The following is a 26,108-nucleotide window of genomic DNA, read 5'->3' on the forward strand; positions in this document are numbered from 1 at the left end:
AAGGCTAGCATCTATAAACTGAACAATCTTATTGCATTTTCACAGAAGCATGCCAAAAAAAACATGCTCAATACTTTCAGTATTTAGAGTGAACCAGTCCTAAGGTATCTGAAAGTGCAACTGACAACCAACTGTGTGAGCTAAAAAGTTTATCCCAAGAACGCACTACTTATTTTGCTGTTTTCATTCACCTTCTTAAAATGCCCTTCAAAACCCAACCCCTTATTTTTCCTCCCATGTAATAGATCAACATGTATTTCTTGATTTTTATTCTTACAACTTACAGTAAACTACAGCTTTTTACCAGGATGAAAATTTCAAACACATTACAAACAAATCAGAGAAAGACAGCCTTATTTTAAACCTGTCAATCTATTTTAAATATAAACAGTGCTTTCTGGCACTCCCAGAAGGAACTCTCACAACAGCAACCCTACACAACCGTATGTGTTTGAATTAGTTGTAGCTCAAAGCGCTTGTTTAATTCCTCCTCTCAAAGACACAGTTGAGCAAGACACACACTACTAAGGATTCCCCCATGTGCTGCTGCTTCTTGTGACCAGTTATGAAAGTGCCAGAGAAGCCATGTTAGCCAAGTCAAAAAGCATCATCAGATGCAGAACAAAAAGAAATTTAAAAAATAAATCAGTGTAAACTCCCTAATCATTATTTTCTAATGCATCTTTCCATAATTTGATGTGCATACTTACACAACAGATTTGCCACCCTTGCAGAGAATTAAGGGAAATAATTATTACCACAGACCATTGAGGAACATCAGACAACTATTTCATATTACTGATGTCTGGTTTAAGAGCTGGGTTATTACTACATCTTTATAAACACTATTAAACCAATTCTGATTTTAATTACCGACTTGGTTTGTGTGTTTTCTATTCCAAGGTAGTTATGAGTTCTCACCTAAAATGTTTTTACTACTGCCAGAGATTTTTGGATGAAAAGTTAGGAAGAGTGTGTGAGAATCAGAAAGGGAAATGCGCATGCTTCTGAATGAGCTTTGTTTTTTCTAACATCATTCCTATATGCCTAACGAGTGTTACTGTAACTCCTCTCTCGTAACCTTTTATTCCTCCTTGTAGAATTAGAGATCAAGCATGGATACCCTGCTTAGCCAAGGTGGAGTCCTTCACATATGGACCCCCAGGTCTTAAACCAGACATCAGTAACAATTCCCAGTCCTGGTAACAAGGAACAGGAGTTGAATATAATTCAACCCACCATTAGTTCTTCAGAGAGCACATAAATATCAGATGTCAGATACAACTGGAATATAAAACAAGCTAAAGCATTCTGATTTGCATAATATAAAACGACCACATGCAGGACATCTGTTTAAATCACTATTTTCACCATCTAACAATAATTTAATTATTATTAACTATTATTTCCAATATCAACTGCACCACTATTTTTTTTTTTAATTACAGGTTACATACTGGCTACCTTTCCTTTTGGTAGCCGAAATGAGAGAAAGGAGCGCCCAGCTGCTGAGACTGTTCATAACATGGTGTAAGTAACAGGTATCTTTTTAAGTCTAGTCTAGATGCAGATCCAGTAAGACAGAGGACTTTCGTCAGACAGAATAAATTGTAACAAACTATTCCTTCCTATAACTACACAATTCCTTATTGTTTGACAAACAAGCAATTACAAATAATGAAATACATCCACCCATTTAGTCATCTAACATAGGTTAATTTATGGCCATTTTTATTGACTTCTATTAAACAAATTTACTATCTTTGAATTACATTATCGGCTAAAAATACATTCTTAAAAGTTTCCCGATTCTATAAGTAGAAATCCTCTATACATTCATATTGTCATCTACAAACAGCAAAGAATGTAATGACCGTATCCTTATTTTTCTCTTTGTATATTAAAAACACGTGGGTGGCTGAAAAAGTAATCAATTCACAGGTAATAAAGGGGAAAGTGTTAGATCTCTGGTACTGGGGATCGCAAAAATTCCAGCTGACTCAAGAGAATAGGTTTCCTTGAGTATGTTTGCCAATATCGCCATTCCCTGTTCTATTTTCTGCTCCAATCCTGAATAAAACAGCCAAGAGACTACACGATATAGTCTTCTAATATTCTTGAAAATATAGATTTTAATACTCCTTTCCTTGATCAACTGATCTTCTGCAGCTTCCCCTCTCCGCAGTGTTGTTCTCATCCTTTCTTGCATTATCTTTTACACCCACTGATTAACTGTACAGCACCAGAACTGAAGAACTGGAGGTTTTCCCCCACTCTAATAAATGGAGACAAAAGGGAAAAAAAAAAAAAAAAAAAAAAAGGTAGCACACAAGCTTGTGTTTCCATGTCCAAGCTACTAATTTTTGATTCCCCAGCTCCTCAGGGAATGAATAAAACTCACGACACAGAGTGCTACAGGAATGTACGGTAACTTAACACTTGTCCTTAAAACCAGAAACAGTAAGTAACATTCCACATGAAACTAAGATAGCTTCCCATCAGGATAATAGGTCTAAGTAACAGTGTTTGTGCAACTGAAATTAACTGCATATGTACAGCAGCCCCAGCCTTCTTTTCCTTTTTAGTAATTTTAGACATCTTCTAGCAAAAGAATTACTGTTAAGGATATTTCTTACCTAAGAGAAACACCCAAACAGAACGTAAAATGCTACCACTTCCCATATATACACATCCTAGTAAATATCCAATGAGCTAGCAATATGGAAACTGCCCCTTTTCTTTTTTAATGCAAACTTCCAGTACTCTGGTGTAATCCTACAGAACACCCTTGAAAAAAAAGCAACGAGGTACAAACCTAACAATTATTATGTTACATGCGACTCCCAAAGAAACAAACCCCAAACTACCTGTAATAAAATAACAATCATTATATCACATACAATTTAAAGAAATTGTATTTTTCCATGGTTTATCTAATGCAGCACTGAAACACTAGCATTAAAACAAGTACTTGGCAAGCTTGAAAAAAATAAGTAGGGGAAAAGCTACACTTTTCCACAGATTTTTTTATTAGCTTCTTCTGTTCACAGAAAGTACTTCTGTGAACAGATACTCTACATTTTCTGGACAACATGTTGTGGAGAACACAACACGCCAGAGTTTATGAACTCTCCTGAAATCTGCAGCATCAGTGAGCCTGGTAAAGAGACACTTTAACAACTCTGCAAGAGTCAGCTTAAGTGAAGTCAATTTGACTTATGTCAAATTGGGGAATGATGTCAAATCATGAAAGAAAGCAATCAGGATACACACATTTTACAATAAAACAATGAACTTTTTTAACAATAAAATTAAACTCACAAGTGTGAGGCAAGTTTCCAGCTTTTACAGTTAGGACATACCTTGTACAATCCAATGCCAGGATCAATGAGAAATGAGCGAGATGATGTAGATGGCTGACTGGGTGATCCACTATTTGTTTTTTTGACTTTGTTCTTGCAATTGGAAACAGCACAGGGACTGACTTCTCCATCCTGATCTGTCACAGAAGCAGTGGTAGCAGCTTCAGATTCAGAACGTATCAAAAGCTGAACTATATCATTTAGTCCAACATTGTAGTCAAATAAAGTGTGTCCATCTTCTAGCTGCCAAAAGAAAAGTATACTTGTAAAATTCTACCTTGAGGTATGTAAGTAGTTTCCAAGTCTTCCTTTTACAGACAATCATAGACCAGAAGAGGCAAGCCAAGTATTTCAGGTAAATAAAAGCCAGTGTCTTGAGTACATGCAAAACCAAACTCTCATCAAGTTACCTGCAGTCCTGATTTCATCCAATGAAAATCATTTAAAGGCTTAGAGACAGACATCTATACAGACTTCAGACCTTTTAACTGTGCATCAACATCCAAGATAATGCAGTGATTTTCTCATGTTTCTTATCAAAACACAGGCAGAATCTATGTTACCACTTACATGACATAGACAAAAATTATAAATATATGTGAGCGTTTTTCAATTTATGTATCTGAAATGCACACAATTACTGCTATTTCAAAATTCGCTTTTTCTCGAACTTTTCTAGAAAGTAAGGCAGTACCTGTTAACTTCCCTAATATTTGGAGACTTATTTTCTAAATGAAACAACTATACGTAAAAAAAAAAATCTCACATACATAAAACTCAGTTTACCAAACTGTAAGACTTGGAAGTATTGTGCAAGAACAACTCCATTGAGAGGCAAGAAACACCAAAAACACATACTGGACCTTCAGTTTTATGAAAGAACATCTCCTAAACTGAAAGCATTCAAAAATATTTTTATTCCAGATTTAGCCAGGTTTCCTGTTCCCCACTCCCCTGCGCCAAGATCAAAATAAGATTACTCACAGAAAGCAAGTCTTTTAATCAGCTAGTTTTAAAGCCATTGTAAAACTGAAGTAACATGCACTGTGTAACATTGCAGCACTCCCTCAAATAGCTTCCTACATCAGGCTCCACTGTATTCCAGATGCAATCAGATCCAGCATAACACCAGAATAGAAGTAGCCTTTTGAAATCATATACAGCACAGTGTTACAAAATGCTATTCTGGGCCCTACTCTGCACAACTTTAAGATACCTGTTATTATTTTTATTTTACCTGATGATCTCACCTACCTGCAAGAAACTCACACCGAAAAACATCAATTTGTATTCCAGGAGACAAGAAAAACAGGGAGTAGTGACTACTGCAGCTTTGCTCAGTTAAACACTCTTATCTACAGCATCTTTGATTTAATTTACCTGAAAGTGTAAGGCATTGCTTTGGGACATCAAAACTATGATTTGATTAGTTACATTTTACTTCACGTTGCAGTGAGAGAAAAACATGAATGACTAAAAAACTCCCACTTGTTTCCAAACTAATTCTACCACAAAAGTTACCTGACCTTTTTCCAGAACAGGCACTATGTTCAAAATCATTATTTCAGGAATCTTTTCAAACAGATGTTTTCATAAGCTTATGGGCAGTATCACTCCAACAGAAAAAAGCAGAGAGCAGGAAAGAACAACAAAAAAAGAAATAAGTGGGAAAGAATTCTACAGCTTCTCACTAATACAGTTTTCTGTAACATTCAAATGAATGCAAGTTTCTTCTTTCATCCCCTCTGCTTTTTCAAAAAAACACTAAAGGGCAAAAGACAGCTATGGACATGAGCTGCGACTCGGGAAATGAATCAGTTGTTATTCCGTTAATTTCAGATGTGTGTAAAAAAGAATTACTCTCCTTACCGCTGATAACTACCATATTCACAGCTGGGATGTGTAAACAGGAGTAATCGCAGTTCATTTCAACAGAAGTGAAGCTGAGCCAGCTGTCTAGTCAACAGCTGGGGGATTGAACCTTGCTCAGCTGACCGTTTTCAAACCAGTTCAATGTGCCACAGATAAAAGTTATAGCATCAAAATCTTCAGTACTATTAAATTAACACAACTCTTAAAACAGAAGTCCCCAGCAACTGTTATTCTAGAGGTGACTACCAACACTGCCTCATACGCCTGAAGCTTTATGTTACGGCTTCACACTGAGCAGCAAGATACTTAAACAAGTTTAAGCAACCTTTCCTGTCCCACCACATCATACATTCCTACACTTTTGACAACTCTCTAATGAAGGGAACAGAAGTGTTCTTGCAACCCTATGACAATCCATATCTGGGGGCTTTTCACGCCACAAGATGCTCATATTTTCACCGTTAAGATTACCAAAATTTTAAAAACAGCCATCCTTGAATTTCAAGTACAAATAAACCCAAACCAAAGTAAATAATCACCCTGCAATAATCCATTAGAAAGGGGAGAGGGAGGAAAGATCTATATTTCTGGAGCTGCCATTGCTTCTGAGCACTACTGCAGGCTCACTTTGACAATTTAATCTCCCAACAAGTGATTTTTTTTTTGCAAAGTGTTTAAAAAAATTCAGTGTTAAATCTGCAAAATAGATCACTTCTGAAACAGTAAATAAATGGAACGTTATAGGAGTCAACATAGCTTTGCTCTGTTTTTCTGTTTGAACTGGACTGGACAAGATGTGGCAGAGGTTCCAGTGCACAATGTCCAGAATCCTATGGCATGAGGAAATCTTCTGAAAGCTAATGCGGTGGAAAGGATAATTTTGCTCCTGGTAGGCTGAAGGCATCTGCAGAACACACAAGAGAGAGCAAAGAACTACTGTTACAGTTTCCCTTCTCTCAGGACTTGCCATTTGCAGGCTGACAGAAAAGTATTTTGTGGTACTGCAGTTGAAAGTTTAAAGCCTGAATGATCTACCATAGCTAGGTAACCAGTGTTAACACTCAATCAAAAAATGTCCTGTATCTAGTCTTTGCCGCATCTTCATCAGTTATGACCACAGAATAAGTTATATCTCTAGTCCACAACTGAATTATCTCTATTACCAAGTGGAAAAAGAAAAACAAAAAGGGAAAAAGAAGAAAAAAAAAAAAAAAAAGAAGAACAATATTTAGAAAAGTAATATGTCCAGGAACAGTCATATTTAATATGTTTGAAAGCAGGACATACCTAGGCTAGGCCTTTAGTAGGAAGAAAACTTCTCTAATGCTACACACACCCACGATAACGAACAGAATACCTGTTACTACCTAATCCTTCATAAGAATCAAAGAAGTAAGCTTTTATGAATATGAACTAAATGGTCAGCAGAATAAACTGGTGACTACGAAGTTGTCTGCTTTTAAGTATTAATTTATCATGAATTAACTTTCTGTTCGCTGCCCAAGTGGTTGTGAGTTTTGGTGGGGGCTTTTTTGCTTGTTTTGGGTTTTTTGTTTGTTTTATAATCAGTATTCTTTGCAGGAATCTTTTATGACTACAGGCTATTCTATGACTAGTGATGTCACACTTCAGACTGAAAGCACAGTAACAGAGATAAGATTACTATGAGCACACTTCAGATGAGGCAGGACGTAGTGTTCGGCAACATGATAAAAGCACCTGTCCACAGCATCAGCAAAAATATGTTCCAAATATTAGCAACCATATGAATTCAGGCTAAGTCTTTGACTCTGCAACACTGCCTGTTTCTGAGAACAAAGTAGAGAAACACAAAAACTCAACTAGTAAAATCAAGTTCACATGCTATTTGACTCACAAGAACTAATGTGTGCCTACCAGCATATCTATATCCATCACTATCGCATTACTGACAGCCGAAATCCTTTGAGTAAGAAAGTTGGAAAGCAATCAGTGTTTAAAGAACACCATTCCACAGTAAGAGAGAAGAACTATAAGATGTTGTTTCTTGAATTACTGACACTATACTGATGTTAATATAACAATGGAAACCTGAGCAGTAAGGCTATAACCTCACAGACTACTAGATTAAAAAGAAGTAATGCAGCACATCACTTTACAGTGTACATGTCCCTCCAGACAGAGTAGTATCTCTTATTCTGTTCCAAGTTGGCCACGGACTAAGATGACTTTTCAAATTATATTATTAAAACAGTATCAGATGCAGAAAACTCAGGACCTACCACTATGTCTGGATAACAATAAGCAGTAGAAGAAAAAGTGTGATACCTTCCTTTCTACAGACAGCTAGCTTTTAAAATCCACCCTGGAATACAGTATTTCTTAGCCAAAAGAACCACACAAAAAGACCCCACAAAAAACATAAAACAACCCACAACCAAACACCCCCCCACTCCCCCTGACCCCACAGACCCACACCTCTTGTTTTCCAGCAAACACTGCCTTACTATGTCATCAAAATTCATGAAAGCATTAATGAATTGAGTCCCAAATAACCTCATAGACAAGTTAAATATTCAACTCGGAAAGGAAGAAAATTTCATCTATAGCCATCTGGCAATTTGTGGAAGTAAGTGCTGACCAGTTTCCCACTCAGCTTGAACATACGTTCACTTCTAACAATAATTACCTATAAAAATATATAAACAATTTCATCTCATTCTCCTCCATAAAGATACCAAGGAGATTCCCTGAGGATATATTTGCCTGGACAGCATATAAAGAAAGAAACATTACATGTTTACTTAATGATTCACTAAGGATTTAGGGTTGCTTATCATTCATAAGTTTATGTATGCAAACCAGAAACAAAAGTAATCAGGAAAGTACCAGATAATCAAGCTGTATCTCATTCAAGTCAGTTATGATTTCTTAATAGGTGATTAGAACATGTACTAAAGCAAAAATAACTGAACAGGAAATTTCATTTACGAAATTTTGCTGCCTCTTCTGATCCTACTGTCATTTTCAAAATATGCTTTTATTTTCTTAGCAGCAGATTTCACTTTCAGTTTTTCTTCCTCTTAATGACTGGCATACTTCAAAAGCTTTAAGGCTTCATTAACATATTCTGAAAGAAGTTAAACTAAAGAGCAGCTAGATTTACCATATCTAACATTCACTATATTAAATATCCATTAAGTAGAGAAATAGATTACAACCTTCAAATGTATTTTCACAGATCATACGTTATAGATACTATCAGTTTCAAAATACTTCTAGAGATGGTTGCTATAAATACATAAAGGTAAGACAACACTGTGCTTACATTACTACACAAGAGTGGCTGTGGCAATGCAATACTGGAATTGATACCTATCTACTATCACTGTTAGAAGAACTGTCTTGTAACATCAAGCTGCAAATGACTTTAAAAGCATGTAGAAGCTGCACTTACACAAACATAAACGCATCATGCAGACTCCAGTATGATACTACACTACCTGGTTGGGGGAGTGACACGCAGAAAAAAAATACACCTGACAAGTAATTCACTAATTACTATCATATTGTCTACAAGTCTCTGCAGAAGCTCAGCTCATTATGGGTTATACAGCATGGACAGAAAGCTCCCAAAAAAGCACATAATCATTCTTGTAAGAACACATTACCTACTGTTTTAACCTTAAAATGTAATCCAAGGGGGTAAATTCCTGGATCACCTTAATCCAGCCACTCCACTTGGCAATCAAGACTTATCATTTATAGAAGTGTGCCTTTGAGCACTTTCTGAGGTTTTCTTTTCCAAGAACTTGAGTGGTGCCTACATGGAATCACAGAATCATTTTGTTTGGAAGAGACCCTCAGGATCATTGAGTCCAACTATGACCTAACTCTAGCACTAAACCACGTCCCTACGAACCTCGTCTAAATGCCTTTTAAACACCTCCAGGGATGGTGACTACACCACTTCCCTGGGCAGCCTGTTCCAGTGCTTGACAACCCTTTCTGTGAATAAATTTTTTGCCTAAATCTAGCAATGAAGATGAAAGAAACTATAATGAATGCATAAGAGCTCTTTATTTAATGTAGGATGATGCAAAGTTAAGTGATATCAATCTTTTATTCTGCACATGTTAATACATGCACTCTACAAATCTACCTAACAGGAAATGAATAAGGGTGAAGAGTTTCAAGTTCAGCAGAAAAACTTCTGCGTTTACGGGAGCTACCAACTGGGTAAGGTAGTCTGAAGAAATCAAGAACCTGTTGCTTCTAGTCGGGTACTCATGAAAACAAGCAAAGTTGGCTTGTAGAATTTCTAGTATTCTCAAGACTGATGTACAAACCTAACTTTTTCTGTCTGCAAGAAGGCTGCTGGAATTGTGAACTCTGCTTAATATTTTTAGAGAAGCATTCAACCCCATCTTCAACCCCCATTTAGTAATTAAGAAGCCTAACTGAAAATTCAAAATCAGCTTTGAAGTATATAACAGTGAGTTTTGGGCCAATGGGACCAACTCAGGCCAAGAAAATTTCAATAATCCTTACCACACAACATTAAACAATTAGCTCATGGACTTCTGCCACTCAAAGTGTGCTCAGTTTGCTTATGCTTTTAAATCTGAAAGAAAACCCAAACAATACTTTTTTAATTTCACACAGAAAACTGTAGCCTACACGTGGATTATCTGGTATTGAAGAGGATGCTTCAAGATTCTGTAATCTTCATATTAATGTATTAAACACATTCGTAGGTGCAGGCACATGGTCAGGTTTTTTAAATAATCGTGTGCTGGACAATTGTCTCAATTGCAACAGAGACAAAGTGTAAATAAAAGAGAATTTAATAGCCAACCACATAAAGAATGTTACTGTCTTTACATTAATTGGAATGTTTAATGTGTGCTGCCTTAATGTGTTTCCAAGTCCAGGAGATCTACTCCTTCCTCAAGCAACTCTAGTTTCAACAGTACATGTTGCAGCTCCCGTATATGCTGCTCAGTCAAAAAAATATTTTGTCTGGGATCGTTCTACTAAACCATCCCATCTTCTTCTTGCATATGGGACAGCTCTGCTGCTATCAGTGGCATTTTTAAGCGATGTGTCAGTAACTATTGAGGGTCTAAAAAGATATTCCTAGCCCTGCACAATGCATCTCCACTCAGACAATCCCTTAGAGCAACTTTTTTAAGCAAAGACGGCACATCCATAAGGTTTAGTGGCTCCTTCTCAAATGTCTACAGAAAACTGTCTCTGAAGCACACGCTTGACTATATTATCTCCAAAATTTAAACAAGGCTTTTGCATATACACTGTGGGATCATAAAAACACCCTGTTCGTACTGTTGTCACCTCGGCACCCCTGAATGTTTTCTCCTAAGTCTCCCTTCCTTTGTGCTGCTGGCACTTTTAGCAAAGATCCTAATAAAAACCAAACAGCAACACCTATCAGTCTCATACAAAACCTAACTATATTAAAGGTGTACTTTCCTAAAAAGAAAATAACTTTAATCTTTCTTGGAGAGAAATACCAAAGAAGCTCCAGGTCACCCTTATCAGTGCTTTTCATCCTCTACTCTGTAACAAGTTCCTCAATGAATGCAAAGCCCAAATTGAAAAAACATGTTTCTTCCTTGCCACTAGAAGCACTTTAATTTACATGGTTTAATTGAAGTCCAAACATTGACAATCTGTTCTCCAAGGTTCATGTTAACTTTTTATTTCTTAGTAGTCAAGACTTCATAGCTTGCTGATAAACATAAACAGATGCAAATGGCAGATCATTCCCTCATTTCATGAAGGAGAACGTACTTATCAATACGAAAAATGTAACAGTAATTCCTCTGTATTATTCACTCTCTCTTAGTACTCTTTAGAGCAATGAATCACAATGGAACACACAAGTAGGTGAAACATCTGGACAAGGAAGTTCTTTGACAGATTCTAAATCCATACCTCTCCAGAACAGAATACAGGCAGATCACCACATTTCAAAACCAGTAATCAAACCAGTTGTTATTGTCTGAAGAACATGGTCCAAATTAGACTCAGTTCTGTCAGCTTTTTGCCTCAAGATTCATATTTCAAAGCAGCCTAGAAGAATGCTTGAAGACATGACCACTGTGCTACCAAAAATCCCGCCAAAAAGGGAATGCAAATTAGACATTACATCAGAGCGTGTGCTTCCTTTTAACTGCTTAAATGTGTTACACAACACCTCATCATCTGTCACAGTACTGGATGGTATCAAATGTCTTACTCTCAATAAATCATAATCTAGATAGGAATCATAGTCTTACAGAGACTCCCACAGACTCAGCAGAAAGCGTACAGCAAGAGGAACTCCTAGAGAAGAATACGGAAACTAACAGTATCTGAGAAAGTTTTTTTTTCTGCTATTATAGAGACAACCAATGAGTTTGATCATTGCACTGTGCAAGTATGCTGTGCTTCAACACTGCACACAAAGAGGAAGTCTGGCATAATACACAAAGTCATACAACCTAGGAAGAAATTACAGAATACTGTTGCTGACTCTGTCTATAATTACACATCAATTTCAGTACGAACACCACAATAAATGTACATTAGTCATCCTTATAATCAATCAACAAGACTAGCTTTCTCTAAGAAGAAATTAATATTTTTCCTGAAGTTCTGTAACTAAAAATAAGTACAGAAGCCTACATTTTAAGGTCACATTCTCCCAACAAAACTGGTTTTTTTGCACCATAACTACAAAATTATTTGCAGAGTGCACAGGTGGTACCGACACATTTTTACCTTTTGATCTGGACTAACTATAATTCAAAAAAGGTCCCAGTGTACATGACTACTACCAATATGAACACAACTGAAAATCAAGAGCTGTAAGAAAAGACTTCTCGACTTAATCAGAAGATCATGGTGAAGGTAGCCTTTCTCAGTCTCAACGAACAGCTTCTACAGAGTTCAAGTCTGCACCTCTTCCAAGTTAAACTTTTAAATAAGAAGTCCCGGTTTTGAAGCTTATTTCTTCTGTTATTACTGGGTGAAATACAGAAAAAAGAATATTAATTTAGATATGACATTTCCTTCTTGGATGCAACTCTCAATCCCATTAAACGAACATCTGCTCATTAACTTTAAGCTGGAAGATGCAAGGTTTCTCTTTTGCAGTTCTCAGGAGTCTCCCGATTACGTAAATAAAAGTTCATGGCATCTTCTGGCTGATGCTTAGGATTATCTGATACTTTTGTAAAACAAAAAAACAATTAAAAAAAAGGTAAAAATATAAAGGTGCACTGAAATCCTCAGAGGCACCAAATGACTCATCCATCTCCATGCTGATTCGATGAGAGTGGTCAGGTACCTCCTATATGATGATATGGACTTCTATAGCACAGGCAACTGAGGTTCAGCGGCAGTGGTGCCAGGGAGAGCACATGACTATCTGCAGCTTGTAAGGGTACCTGTAAAGAAGAACTGGTTATTACCCGAACCTTCCATAATCAATAACAAAAAGTCTAAAAAAAATTCTAAAAAAAACCACCCACCACACCAATATCCAAGTATATCAGGGCAGTTATCTTAAAATAATTTAACAATGAAATAATTAGGAATAGAGATCCAGTTAACAGCTTTTAAAGAGGAGAATAATCTCATAACTTCCATCTATATAAATTGTATCAACATTTGATCACATGTTATCACTAGAAATCCTCATCATGTAGTTGTCAGTCTAGGCCATACACTAGTTGTTTTCTGCCTCTAAAGTTTTGTGTGGGCTTTTTATATAAAAAGAAACATACAGTTTCTAAGAGCTTCCAGATTAATTAAAAAACTACAACTATTAAGCTATCCTAATTAGGTTAAATGAATAAACATACATGCCACAAAATACAGTCTTAAAGCTGGCTGTAATTTCTTACAGGTTGTATTATGTTTTTCCAGCTTCCTAATACTGAAGTCGTACATACAAAATAGTATGAAATATTCTGTTTCCACACATGCTTCTGCTTTTCCTTCAGTTTGTTTAGGTGCCTTGAATAAAAAAAGATAACAGTACCAAGGAATGGTAAGTTGCATTAGTAGCTCTACAGTAAAAATGTAACAAGTTGTTGACTCCAGTAAACAACTTCTACAGTCATATAAAAAAACTTGTTAACTGGGCTACTGAACCTACTGCTGGCTAAGTTCGAAGACTACTCCATGAATGTTTCAGGAATTTTGGAATGCAGTCTGATTATAACTGCCCTCAAGACTCCACATTACTCTCTCATCAAACTACAGAGCTACTTAAAGGTACTAGCTACCATCTTCAAAGAATAGCAATCACTTTCTTTCTAAGTCTTCTTCAAATTATTTCTCAAAAATATGAAACTAACTGCTCCAGTTGAAGATTCCTCACACCCAGATTCTGCCTGAAGCAGATGGCATTTGGACAGCTGCAGCTGAAAATATTTACAATTTTCCAAACAAACTAAAGCTGGGAAGAGACTGTGTTAAGAAACTCGATTCTTTTATGAATAATAGGTTTAGCACTTCCATTCTTTGGGGAAAGACTCCACAAATAATGCTTTCCTGTCCTTCTGGAAATTCACTAAAACTGTAAGTATTTAAGAAGCCCTTAAAGATTCAGTTGACCAACTTGAAGCTTAGAAACTTAAACTCACATGAATTTCCATCCACTGCTCACGTGCCAGTCCAGGTTAGCAGATCTTAAAACGTCTTGTTCTCAAAAGGCTGTAGGTAAACCAAGGTATGTCCCACTGCCAGATTTAAAACTGTTTTACTGACGCTGCTTTATCACAAGGGTGCTCTCATGCAAAACTAAGCTTCTCCAGTCCTCCTACCCTCTATTATTCAGTTAAATTTACAAAACCAAAACCCTAAATAGCGTGGCACTACAGCAGGAGCCTGACAAACTATACTTAAGAGTCAACTTGCACAGCTAAGTAGCACAATGCACACTACTGTACTTTTTTGTGCATAAAAGCAGAGCTGATTTTTTTTCTAATGAAGTAAACCCAATTTGCAACAACTTTCACAAGAAGTAAAAAAATGGCTTCAATACTCTCAATTCCACCTGCTGACTTCAGTCTCCCATGAAACAGGTCTGGAGTGTCTTCCTCGCCAACAAGATTAACAACTTCAAAAGCAATTTCAGCCACTGCCACTTACATATACTGGAAATAAATGTTTGGGCTCCCATGTCTTTCTTCCCTGACTCTGTTAAGCACTATGGAAAAGCCACCTGAGCTTATGGCTTCTTTAACAACAGCATTTCACAAGTTTTCTCTGAATTTCAATTCCAACAGGGTGGGAGAGTATGACGGAAGAAGCCAACACAAGATTGTGTGTGTGTGTGCGCATTCCTTAAACAATATCTACTGCGGAAATACAACAGTGTGCACATTTAGTTGTAGGTAAAACGTAAGTTGGTATAAGTAAGTCTTCTAGATTAACTAAGTTCTTTGGTAAGTTGTCAAACTTAAACTTCAGCATGCTTTTACTGCTCAATTGTAACAGTATTTATTTGTACAGCACTGTAACTGAAAGCTAGAAATCCCATGACAACTATAGCTTGGTCCTATAGAAAATCTGCTCTGGTAGGTCAGGATGCCAGGTCAGGGTGTCTATTATCTACTTCACTTTTGTGAAAGAAACTGAGAACATGTATTCTTATCAAGAAGTGCTATGTAGGTTTTCCAATTAGGACAGAGAGCATGCTGCCAAAAGACAGACTGTGATGTCTTGCTTTTCCAAATTTTAGAGGAACTCTAAACAATGCATTATAATTTACAAGCTTCCACGATGTCCTCACAAACCAGAACAAATGACAGCGCAATACCATCTTGCTCACTCTTCAGTGATAGATGCGAATGGTAGGTCTTCCTGGCAGTAAGAGTTAAAAAACAAAAAACAGTCTGTTCAACCAAACAGTGTTCTTTCTAGTTTAACAAGAAAAAAAGAAAAAAAGTAACATAAAGTACTACATTAATCATAACACAAAGTCTTCATCAGTAGTTCTAACTGCATGAAGTTTAAGAAGAACAAATGCCAGATTTTGCACCTGGGACACTGCAACCTTGGCTGTACATACAGACGGGGGGATGAGATGCTGGAAAGCAGCTCCACGGAGAGGGATCTGGGGCTTCTGGTTGACGGCAAGTTGAACATGAGCCAGCAGTGCCCTGGCAGTCAAGAGGGCCAACCATATCCTGGGTGCACCAAGCCCAGCATTGCCAGCCGGGTGAGGAAGGTGATTGTCCCGCTCTGCTCTGCACTGGTGCAGCCTCACCTGGAACACTGTGTGCAGGTCTGGGCAACACAGGATAAAAAGGATATAAAGCTACTGGAGAGCATCCAGAAGAGGGCTACAAAGTTGGTGAAGGGTTTGGATGGGAAGCCATATGAGGAGCAGCTAAAGTCACTTGGTTTCTTCAGCCAGGAGGAGACTGAGGGGAGACTTGACGGTGGCTACAGCTTCCTCAAGGGAGGAGGAGGGGCAGGCACTAAACTCTTCTCTTTAGTGACCAATGACAGAAACCAAGGGAATGGCACGAAGATGTGCCAGGGGAGGATTAGGTTGGACATTAGGGAAAGGTTCTTCCTCCAGAGGGTGGTGGAGCACTGGAACAGGCTCCCCAGGGAGGTGTCACAGTCCCAAGCCTGACAGTGTTCAAGAGGAGACTGGACAATGCCATCAGACACATGGTGTGAACTGTGGGGCTGTGATATGCAGGGACAGGAGCTGTACTAGATGATCCTTGTGGGTCCCTTAAGAACAGGAGCATGAAGTACTGCCCCCTTAAGGGCAGTGTTTGAAGATCAGACAACAGTAAATGCCAGTACACCACAAGAACTACATTGGAAACAGACACTCCAGCTCTAGCTCAAACTGTTAGTTGAAGCTGTTCTCTACTCCAAGCTAAGAATTTGAAGTTGTTGAAATTCAGCCCATAAACAGTGACTCACTTAGGTTTCTTTATCCTTCCAACATCATACGCTTCCCATTTGTAGAAGAGGTTATTTAGCCAGCCTTCTGGTATCCACCACTTGCAAGGTCCAAGTACTTCCAGAAGTTCCAAAGAAACTACAATAAGCAGTACTCAGTAGCAAGATAACAGTTCTACTAGCAGACTGTGCAGATTTAACCATACTGAGCGCTAAACAGATAAAACAGGAAGAGTTTGGACTAGAAAATGTTTTTTCCACAGGTGCAGGAATCTTCAGTTTTCCCATGTTGTTCACCTCAGTATACTGCTTTCTATTTGTGGCACATGTAACTGAAATGCCCTTTTTTATCCTTTTATGTTATCACAACCCTGAGAGAGTTAAAGTTGTTTACAATTTCCTTTGCTCATGTCTCTCAACATCCACTCTTGTTTGTGCAATAACAATCATTCTGACCTTTCCTTCTACTTACTAGCACCATGGGATCAGAAAAGCAATCCATAACCATCAATGAAACATCAGAATTAATTATGGTAATTGCAAGAAAATGGACACAAATAGTGAAGCTATAAAAATTAACTCACTAACTCTTCACTGAAGATGATCCCAACTGTGTCCTAAAAGTACTAAACTCACAACTGCTCACGCAGGCAACTCCAGCTATAGTTCATTATTCTACTTTCTTAAGCAAAACATCTGTTAAATACAATGATCAAGCTGGCCACTGACACCACAAAAAAACCACAGTTCTTCACAGGCTCATCTTTCCCACTTCTCGGGTAAAGCTTGCGTCCCACATCAAGTTCTGCACTGAAAGGTGTGCTTGCACAGCACAAACCTAAACAAACTACACAACTTCAAGTCCTATGATCCTTGATTTGGTCCCTTCAAACATGAGACTGTCCATCAAGGTCCTTATAGACAGGTCCTCACAAGTGCTCACTCTCACCAATCCGCAGAACGTAAGAATCTATGAATTTGCTGTTGTGTTCACAACCTAGGCTTAGCGTCTAGCCACTAATGCATACCTCCTAGTCATAGCTAAATTTCTATTTCTTACTTATTCTGCCTTATTTGTAAAGAAACACACCTGATCTGTTTTGAGTCAGATATCTCACTGCCTTACATTACACAGTCTAGGTGAACAGTGCAACACTGATCTGTTTTAAGAAGCTGCATCTTAAGAGCCACACCGCAAGAAATCCACCACACATCCAGTTCCTTTCTTCTCAGGTAACAACCGTGCCTCAAGGAATGAATCAAGGATTGAGTAAACCTCACGGTTTACAGAATGAAGGGTGTAACCCGTCAGCAACTAAGATACAGCCTGAGGCAATGTATTCGGCTCAAAACATACCTGGCACCCGGAGGGAGGGAAACATCATCTCACAGCCAGGTTTCAGCCTGTCACCCCAGCAAGTACTGGACGCCGCCCTGGACGAGCAGCCTCTTCAAGCTGCCAGCAGTCGCCCAGACCCCACTCGTGACACACGCGAGGAATAGTGAGCACAAGCTGCGCTCGCGCAAACGAGCTCCGCTGCCGCCGCCCCCCGTCCCGGCCCCGGGACCCCCGTCCTCCGCGGACGGGCAGGCGGGACCCGAAAGCCGTTCCCGCATCGAGCGGCCAGGGGAGGGGCGCGCCGGACCGACCCCGCAGCGGGTACTGACGGGACACGGCACTTTGCGCCGCCTCCGCCCCCCGCCTCGCCACGTGCGGGCCCCGGGGGCGGCGTTCGCCGTGAAAACGGCCCGCGGTCCGGCCGCACCACACGCTTCCCCCCCCCGGCCCCGCCGAGGCAGCAGTAGCGCCGGCGGAGGGTAAAGGGAGAAGCGTGATCCGGTGCAGGCGATGGAGAACGGAGGGGCTTCCTCCTCCTCGCAGCCCGCTGGCCGCCTTGTCACTTGGGTACGATAACGGCTGGGGCTGGGGGAGGAGCCTCCCGCCGTTCAGGTGGGAAAACAAACACACAAAGGGGCCTCTCCGGCAGCCGCTCGCCCTCCGAGGAAAAGGCGGGCAGGAGAGCGCGGACAAAACCCGCGCTGGGTCCCGGAGTCTCTTGTCAGGCCAGCCGCCTGGGCTCCCTCCTGCCCCGCGCCTCCCTCTAGGCCCGACGGGACGGGAGTAAACAAAAGCCGGAGCCAGAGGACGACACATGGGTGGGGATGGGGACCTCCGTGCCGGGCCACACAAAGAGCCCGGCCCGGGAGGGTACGCGCGGGGCGGGGGAAGCCCCCATCCGTCTCCACCCCTGCCATCCAGGTAGGGGCGGCTCCGCCTCACCTGCTTGCCCCGGTAGAAGAGACGCTGGCGGTCGGGGCTCACGCGGAAGGTCTCCTGGATCTTCTCCCGCAGGCACTCGATCTTGGTAAGGCGGCTCAGGTCGTCGATGGTCTGGGTCTCGGTGCCGTCTATGGTGCGGACTTGGATCCACATGGTGCGCGCCCTCCCACTCGCTCAACCAGCCGCGGGGAGGGCAGGGAGGGCTAGGGCAGGGGTGCAAACGGGGTCCGCGCCCCGGGTGCGCGTCTCCGGCGTGCGAGGGAGACGGGAAGGGGGCCGGACGCTTCCCCCGCTCTTTGTTCGGCTCAGTGGGGCAGGATTTTCAAATCCCGCGAAACAGACGCCAGCCTCCCCGCCCGCCGGGCCGCCGTCCTCGCTCAGAGGGGCGCGGAGCGGGAATGAGACCCGAGCCGATGTTCCGCCGCTTCGCGATCGCCCGCGCCCCGAGCTCCCCGGGGCAGCTCAAGGCGAGGCGGAGTCTGGCGGGAACCGCCGCGGCGGGGTCTATCGGGCGCCCCCGGGAGCCATCTCCCAGCGCCGGGAGTGTTTACCAGGCGCCGCCGCTCTCACATGGAGGTCACGGCGCCAACGCGGATCTCGCGAGAGCCCCCGGCCTCGGCCGTAAAGAGACAACAACACCGGGGCCGGGGCGGGGGCGCGCGAGGCGCGCGGGCGGCACCACGCCCCCTCCCGCGCGCTCCGGCCGCGGCCCTCGCGCCGCATTGGGCACGGCGCGCGGCCCCGCCCCGCGGACCGCCCCTCGCGCCGTGCCAGCGGCCGCCGGGTAGCGCGAAGCCTGGCGGGGGGAGGGGTTGGCGCGCGCGGGGGAGGCGACCGTTAACGTCTCCATGGCGGCCGAGCGGGACGGGCTGTCCGGCGCCCCCTCGGGGCGGGCCTGCCTGGCTCTGCGGCCTAACCCGGCCTGGAGCCCGGGAGGCGGTACAATGCCTCAGTGTCCATAGGCCGCGAGGAGAGCGGGGTCGGCTCGTCAAACCCAGGCCCCAGCGCTTCGGAAGACATAAAATCTCGAACCAGCCAGATGCAGCTGCACCTAAAAAGTCCGGGTTAAGTCTGGCTGTGCCTGTTAACTAGATGAAAACATGGGCGAAGACAAGGAAAGGGAAGTGTTGTTTATACCTCAGATCTGATGCTGGCTTCACTTTCTGTATTTTTCTAAATGGTGTAGTTCTGCAGATACCGTGAGATACATCTGGATTTACCATGGTGGTGTGGGCTAGCCCTGATAGGCAGCTGAGCCCCACAGAGCCACTTGGTCACTTCCTCACAGTGGGATGGGAAAGAGAATCGGAAGAGTAAAAATGAAAAAACGTGGGCCAAGGACAGTTTAATAGGTAGAGAAAAAGCTGTGCTTGCAAGCAAAGCAAAACAAGGAAGTAATCCAGTCACATTGGCAGGCCAATGTTCAGCCATTTCCAGCAAACTGAAGCTTCATCCTTTGTAAAGATTGCTTAGGAAGACAAACAGCATAACTCTGAACATCCCACTCTTCCTTCTTCTTCCCCCACCTTCTATTGCTGAGCATGGCATGACACGAAGTGGGATATCCCTGGGGTCAGCTGTCCCAGCTGGATCCTTTTCCAGCTTCTTGCACACCCCCAGCCCACTCACTGGGTGGTGTGAGGAATGTAAACATCCCCTTGACATGTATGTAACCACTGTTTGGTAACAGCTAAAGCGTCCATGTATTGACAACACTATTACAGTTACAAATCCAAAACACAGCACCACACTACCTACTATGAAGAAAATTCACTGCATCCCAGCCAAAACCAGGACACATGAATACTGCTAAAATGCTATAAAAATGTGCCTATAAAACAGGAGATCTAATAATGGATGCCTTTGTAAGGAATTCTCAGCAGCTTTATTGTCTAAGACTTTTGCATCTGGATTAAAATATAGATTCACAAGATCCAGATGACACCTGTGCACTTTTGTGGCTTGTTAACAGGCATTGTAAATATCACTACTAGGGTATTGAGTCAGGGGAAGAAACAACACAACCAACCATTATTACAACACTTTTTTAATTGGACTGTTATTGTTAATAGCAGCTAACTGCATTGTAAATGCGGCTACGGCTTCAAGCGGTGCACACCCTGGCGATTGCCCAGCTGGAGCAGCAGCCAAGAGGCCAGCCCCAGAGCTTCATTCAGGAGCAGGGGCTCGTACTACCCTCGCTCCAGGGGTTTCCAGGCAGCTGTGCACAAAGTCACACAGCAGGTCCCTCATTTCAGCAATTTTGCTGACAAGAACTGCCCTGTAGTCATTGTCCACCTTTAGCAGCCACTACCTGTGGGTATGTGATGAGGGTGACATGTTCCATCATGGGTGCCAGTGTGTGCTGGAGGCCTTGGGCATGTTGAGCAGCTCCTGGGTGCCCTGAGCTGGTACCAATTTGGAGGGCTTTGACAGGGTTACTGGTCTTCAAGGCTTATGGTTTCAGAGGCTACCTCTCGCCACATACTCTCCCTTTCCATGGTGTGGTATTTCCTGGTAACTATTTCTCCATCCACACACAGGGGCACCTACAGAGACCATTTGCACAAGCATAGCTTTTATGACACGGTATGGTAGCAAAGATTCCTGTATTTTACTTTCAGGTCTGAGAATGCCCACTGCAGTTTTGTGTGAGTTACTTCAGGCTTGATTTTGGGGTATTGAGCATGTTCAAAGGCAGCTGAACAATCAAGTTTCTTAATTATCCTGCAAATCTGTTCCTTTCCTCTTCATTCTCACTGACGAATCTCTGCTATTGCAATAGCACACAACTTTCTTTACTGCCACTGTTGCAGCATGTCACCGAATTGCCATTTACACAAATTCAGACTCTGTTTTTCAGTTTGTTTGTGGTAACACAGGCTTAGACTCAAAGGCTGTAGTGCACATGACCTTTCATGATCTTTCCTCCCCAGGCTTCTTGATTGGTTTCACTGTAATGTTCAATGATTATTTAACACAGAGGAGTACAGTAAGAATATACTTTAATAGTGATATATTATTAAAAAAGGGAGAAATCAAGCTGTCTTTAGCTTTATCTTAATTACACTTTACCTATACAGTTAAAGGAATAGTCTCATTGTACTGCCATTTGCAGAATACAGCCTTTCTGTTGAAGCAAGCAGTAAAATATCTTTTACACTGGAGAAAAAAGATCTGAAAGAATTCTCAAATGTGATATGTTTTACCACATCAGGGAGAATAGCATCAGTTTGTGCTAGGGAGATTTTATGGAAAGTGCAGGATGGACTTCTATGAGCAGAAGACATTTTTTGAAGTGGAGAAAGAAAATGAAAGAGGATCAGTTTGTTACAGCACTGCATCTGGAAATACATTGCCTAGCTGGGCTTGACCAAAGATCAGGTTGCTGGCACAGGAGTTATTGAGCATTTTGCTATGGAGTAATTATAGGTGGTCTGTTTCATGATGTGCATTATGGACTGGAGATGGGAATCTAAATCAAAAAAAAGCATGTAAAAAGTTTTGACTGCAATTCTGAAAGAGTATGTGTAAAGGGGCAGTTATTTAAGAGGTTAGAGGAAAAGAAAACTAGTTATTTAGCAGGCAATAACATCCTCTTTGAGATACCATTATGCTGATGAAGAAATTAGGTAAAGCTAAAGGAGAAACTGACTGAGCAGCATAGTACACATGATGGACCGGGGTGACGGTAGCAGAAGAGTTACTAGAATGAGCGGAATAGAGAGGAAAGGAGCCAAGAACATGAAAGTAAAACATGGGAGTAGTGAGGAAGATGCAAAGATCTAATTGGAGACAAAACCAAAAATTAGTTCCAAAAAACATAAAGATGTGTAGAAAAAGAAAATTTGAAATGAGATTTTAGAAGATAAGACAATGTTATTTTTCTTAAAGGAAATTTATAGAGCAAGAATGAGAAATTAAAAGAAAAATTAATAAATTGAGAATTACACAATGGTAAACATGAGTTTGTTTTGAAGTTTGGTTTGTTTTTTTTTTAATGATGTTCAAAATGTTCAAAAGCAAACTATGATGCAAATTGAGATAAAATAGTAAGAGGTTTAAAATTATTGGGTGAAGTATGTGAGCTATTAGAATGAGGTCTTTGCATGTGTAGGCATTTTCGTAAGTTTCCAAGGATAGGTTGATTCAGGATGTCTCTCAGAGGACCCTTCTGTTGTAGGGTTGCTGTGGAAGGGTTTCTGTTAGATAGAGATTTGTTATTGAACTAGCCAGGCGCAAAGGAATTTCAAGGCCACCTTGGAAAGCTGAAAACAGGATCTGCTGTGGAAGTAAAACAGTTCAGCAGCTACAAGGCAGCAACATGACGTAAATCAACAGACCTATCAGCAGTGAGACTCCAGCCATGGACAGCTCATGAACATAGACGATATCCAATCAGTTAATGCATGCTTGGAGTGTGGACGTGTGATCAGGAAATAACTGCATATATAAAGAGGCTTGTTTCTGTAATAAATTGGCTTTGCGTGATTCACATTGAATCGGAATGCTGAGTCCTTTATCGCTCCAACAGGTTGCTGAGGGTTGATGGCCCACAGGTGCCAGTTGCTACCATGATGGTGCATCGCTGGCAATATCGCACCGTTCGAGACTCTTTGATTCCTATCCAGAACATGATTCATCAACTGGAGAGCCAGGGTGTGATCAGTAAGACTCACTCACCTTTTAACAGCCCAGTTTGGCCAGTGCGTAAGTCTAGTGACGAGTAGAAACTAACAGTAGACTATCATGACCTGAATTAAGTTATGCCACCACTGAATGCTGCTGTGCCTGACATGTTAGAACTGCAATTTGAACTGGAGTCAAAGGCAGCTCAGTGGTATGCCACAGCTGACATTGCTAGTGCGTTTTTCTCTATTCCTTTAGCAGCAGAATGCAGGCCACAGGTTGCTTTCACCTGGAGGGGCATCCAGTACACGTGGAATCGCTTGCCCCAGGGGTGGAAACACAGCCCTACCATTTGCCATAGACTGACCCAAACCAAGCTGGAAAAAGGTAAAGCTTTAGAACGCTTGCAGTATATTGATGACTTCATTGTATGAGGCAACACAGCAAAAGCAGTTTATGAGAAAGGTGAGAGAATAATTCAGATTCTTTTGAATGCCAGTTTTGCCATAAAACGAAGCAAGTGGAGCATCTCCCTTATGAAGAAAGGCTGAGGGAGCTGGGTCTCTTTAGTTTGGAGAAGAGGAGGCTAAGGGGGGACCTTATTAATGTCTATAAGTGTATAAAAGGTGAGTGCCATGAGGATGGAGCCAGGCTCTTCTTGGTGTCAAACAATGATAGGACAAGGGGTAATGGGATCAAGCTGGAACACAAGAGTTTCCACTTAAATTTGAGAAGAAACTTCTTCTCAGTGAGGGTGACGGAGCACTGGAACAGGCTGCCCAGGGGGGTTGTGGAGTCTCCTTCCCTGGAGACATTCAAAACCCACCTGGACATGTTCCTGTGTGACCTCATCTAGGCGTTCCTGCTCTGACAGGGAGATTGGACTAGATGATCTTCTGAGATCCCTTCCAATCCCAAACATACTGTGATACTGTGATACTGTGAAAGTCAATGGACCTGCTCGAGAGATCCACTTTTTAGGAATAAAATGGCAAGATGGGCGTCGTCATATCCCAATGGAAGTGATCAACAAAATTGCAGCTATGTCTCCACCTGCTATAAAAAGGAGACACAAACTTTCTTGGGCATTGTATGTTTTTGGAGAATGCATATTCCTAGCTACAAGTTGTGAGCCCTCTCTATCGAGTGACTCAGAAGAAGAACAATTTTGAGTGGGCCCTGAACTATGCCAACCCTTCAAACAAATTAGATGTGAGATAACTCATCCAGTAGCTCTTGGGGTCAGTGTGGACAGGAATAGATGTTAAGAATGCGCTCTACACTGCAGCCAGAGATATTTGCCCTACCTGGAGCCTCTGGCAGAAAGCATCAGGAGGAACTCGAGGTTGACCCTTAGGCTTTTGGAGTCGAAGGATCCAAGGCCAACTCTGCTTAACCTGGAAAGGAGATACTGGCAGCGTATGAAGGGGTCTGAGCTGCTTCAGAAGTGGTTGGTACTGAAGCACAGCTCTTCCTGGCACCTCAATTGCCGGTGCTGGGCTGGATGTTCAAAGGGAGGGTTCTCTCTACACATCATGCAACCGATGCTATGTGGAGTAAGTGGATTGCACTGATTACACAACGAGCTCCAATAGGAAGTCCCAATCACCCAGGGATCTCAGAAGTGATTACAGATTGGCCAGAAAATAAAGACTTTGGAATGTTGCCAGATGAAAAGGAAGTAACGTGCTGAAGAAGCATGACCATATAATAAACTATCAGAGACTGATAAGCAGTATGCACTGTTCACAGATGGATCCTGCTGTCTTGTAGGAAAACATCGGAGGTGGAAAGCTGCTGCATGGAGCCCCACACGATGAGTCGCAGAAGCCACCGAAGGACAAGGTGAGTCTAGTCAATTTGCAGAAGTGAAAGTCATCCAGCTGGCTTTGGACATTGCTGAACAAGAAAAGTGGCCAGTACTATATCTCTACACTGACTCGTGGATGGTGGCAAATGCCTTGTGGGGGTGGCTACAGCACTGGAAGAAAAGCAACTGGCAATGCAGAGGTAAACCCATTTGGGCTGCCACACTTTGGCAAGACATGGCTGCTCGGCTAGAGAGCCTGCCTGTAAAAGTTCATCATGTAGACACTCATGTGACTGTAAGTCAAGCCACTGAAGTACATAAGAACAACCAGCAAGCAGATCAGGCTGCTAAGAATAAAGTAGCTGAGATAGATTTGGACTGGCAACATAAAGGTGAACTTTTCCTAGGTTGGTGGGCCCATGATGTTTCAGGGCATCAAGGAAGAGAGGCAACATATAAATGGGCTTGTGACTGAGGGGTGGACTTGACTATGGACACTATTTCACAGGTTACACATGAATGTGAAACATGCACCGAAATCAAACAAGCGAAAAGCTTAAAGCCTGTGTGATATGAGGGGCAATGGTTAAAATGTAAGCGTGGAGAGGCTTGGCAGATTGATTGTATTACACTTCCACAAACCTGTCAAGGTAAGTGCTATAGACTTAAAATGGCGGAAACAACCACCAGATGTTTGGAAGCATGTGGAGAGTTTTTGGCTGTGTGCTATGAACAAGCCAGCGCTTGATGTGGCTGTGGTGCAAACTAGCACCTGCACAGAGGTTTTTCCTAGAGACACCAAAGACTGAAAGGAAGTAAACAGAAGCTGGTCTGCCCTCAACCCAGGCTGCAGGAGGGGCGCCATCGTCGCTGCGCGTGAACAGTTTGTGGACAGTGCCCTGCAGCTAATCACCATAGTTGGGGGGGGAAGAGTGACTGCAAGTGTAACCAATCGTAGCCTGTGCTTGCCACATGGCCTTTGGGTATAGAGTACATAAGGGTTGGAAAAACGTGGTCTGGCGGACATTGATATTCAGTGTTGTTAAGAGTTCATTAAAGGGTATTGATGTTAAATTCATATTGAATTAGACTCATTACTCTCGCCGGCCCGCCCGTCCGTGCTCAAAGAGGTCCTGCCGGCAATTTTGCATTCTCCACATCATACGTCAGAAACATATGCTGTACCCCATGCTACAGCCCAGAATACTATCTTGGGTCTTGAAAAGCAAGTACT

The 26,108-nt window shown here is 41.9% G+C and overlaps 1 protein-coding gene and 1 long non-coding RNA gene across 3 annotated transcripts in view; one reads left to right on the top strand and one right to left on the bottom strand.

Moving 5' to 3' along the window:
• Window positions 1-19,100, bottom strand: part of UHRF2 (ubiquitin like with PHD and ring finger domains 2) — a 91,902-nt gene extending 72,802 nt beyond the window's left edge. Inside the window, exons 1-2 of one of the 2 annotated variants that reach the window (XM_082074464.1) lie at window positions 18,436-19,100; window positions 3,363-3,605 (exon numbers count right to left, since the gene is read on the bottom strand). In XM_082074464.1, coding sequence (XP_081930590.1) covers window positions 3,363-3,605; window positions 18,436-18,588 — 396 coding nt within the window. In that variant the 5' untranslated portion in view covers window positions 18,589-19,100. The remainder of the gene's footprint in view (window positions 1-3,362; window positions 3,606-18,435) is intronic. The other variant, XM_082074465.1, reaches the window with a different exon arrangement.
• On the top strand, window positions 18,427-25,927 carry LOC309451053. Its single transcript, XR_014186169.1, has 4 exons — window positions 18,427-18,520; window positions 23,323-23,451; window positions 24,838-24,909; window positions 25,383-25,927. It is a non-coding gene; the product is annotated as an uncharacterized lncRNA (long non-coding RNA).
• Window positions 25,928-26,108: the final 181 nt, after the last annotated feature.

The sequence above is a fragment of the Streptopelia decaocto genome, assembly GCF_964273445.1.
Source record: "Streptopelia decaocto genome assembly, chromosome: Z".
NCBI classification, from domain to species: Eukaryota; Metazoa; Chordata; class Aves; order Columbiformes; family Columbidae; genus Streptopelia; species Streptopelia decaocto.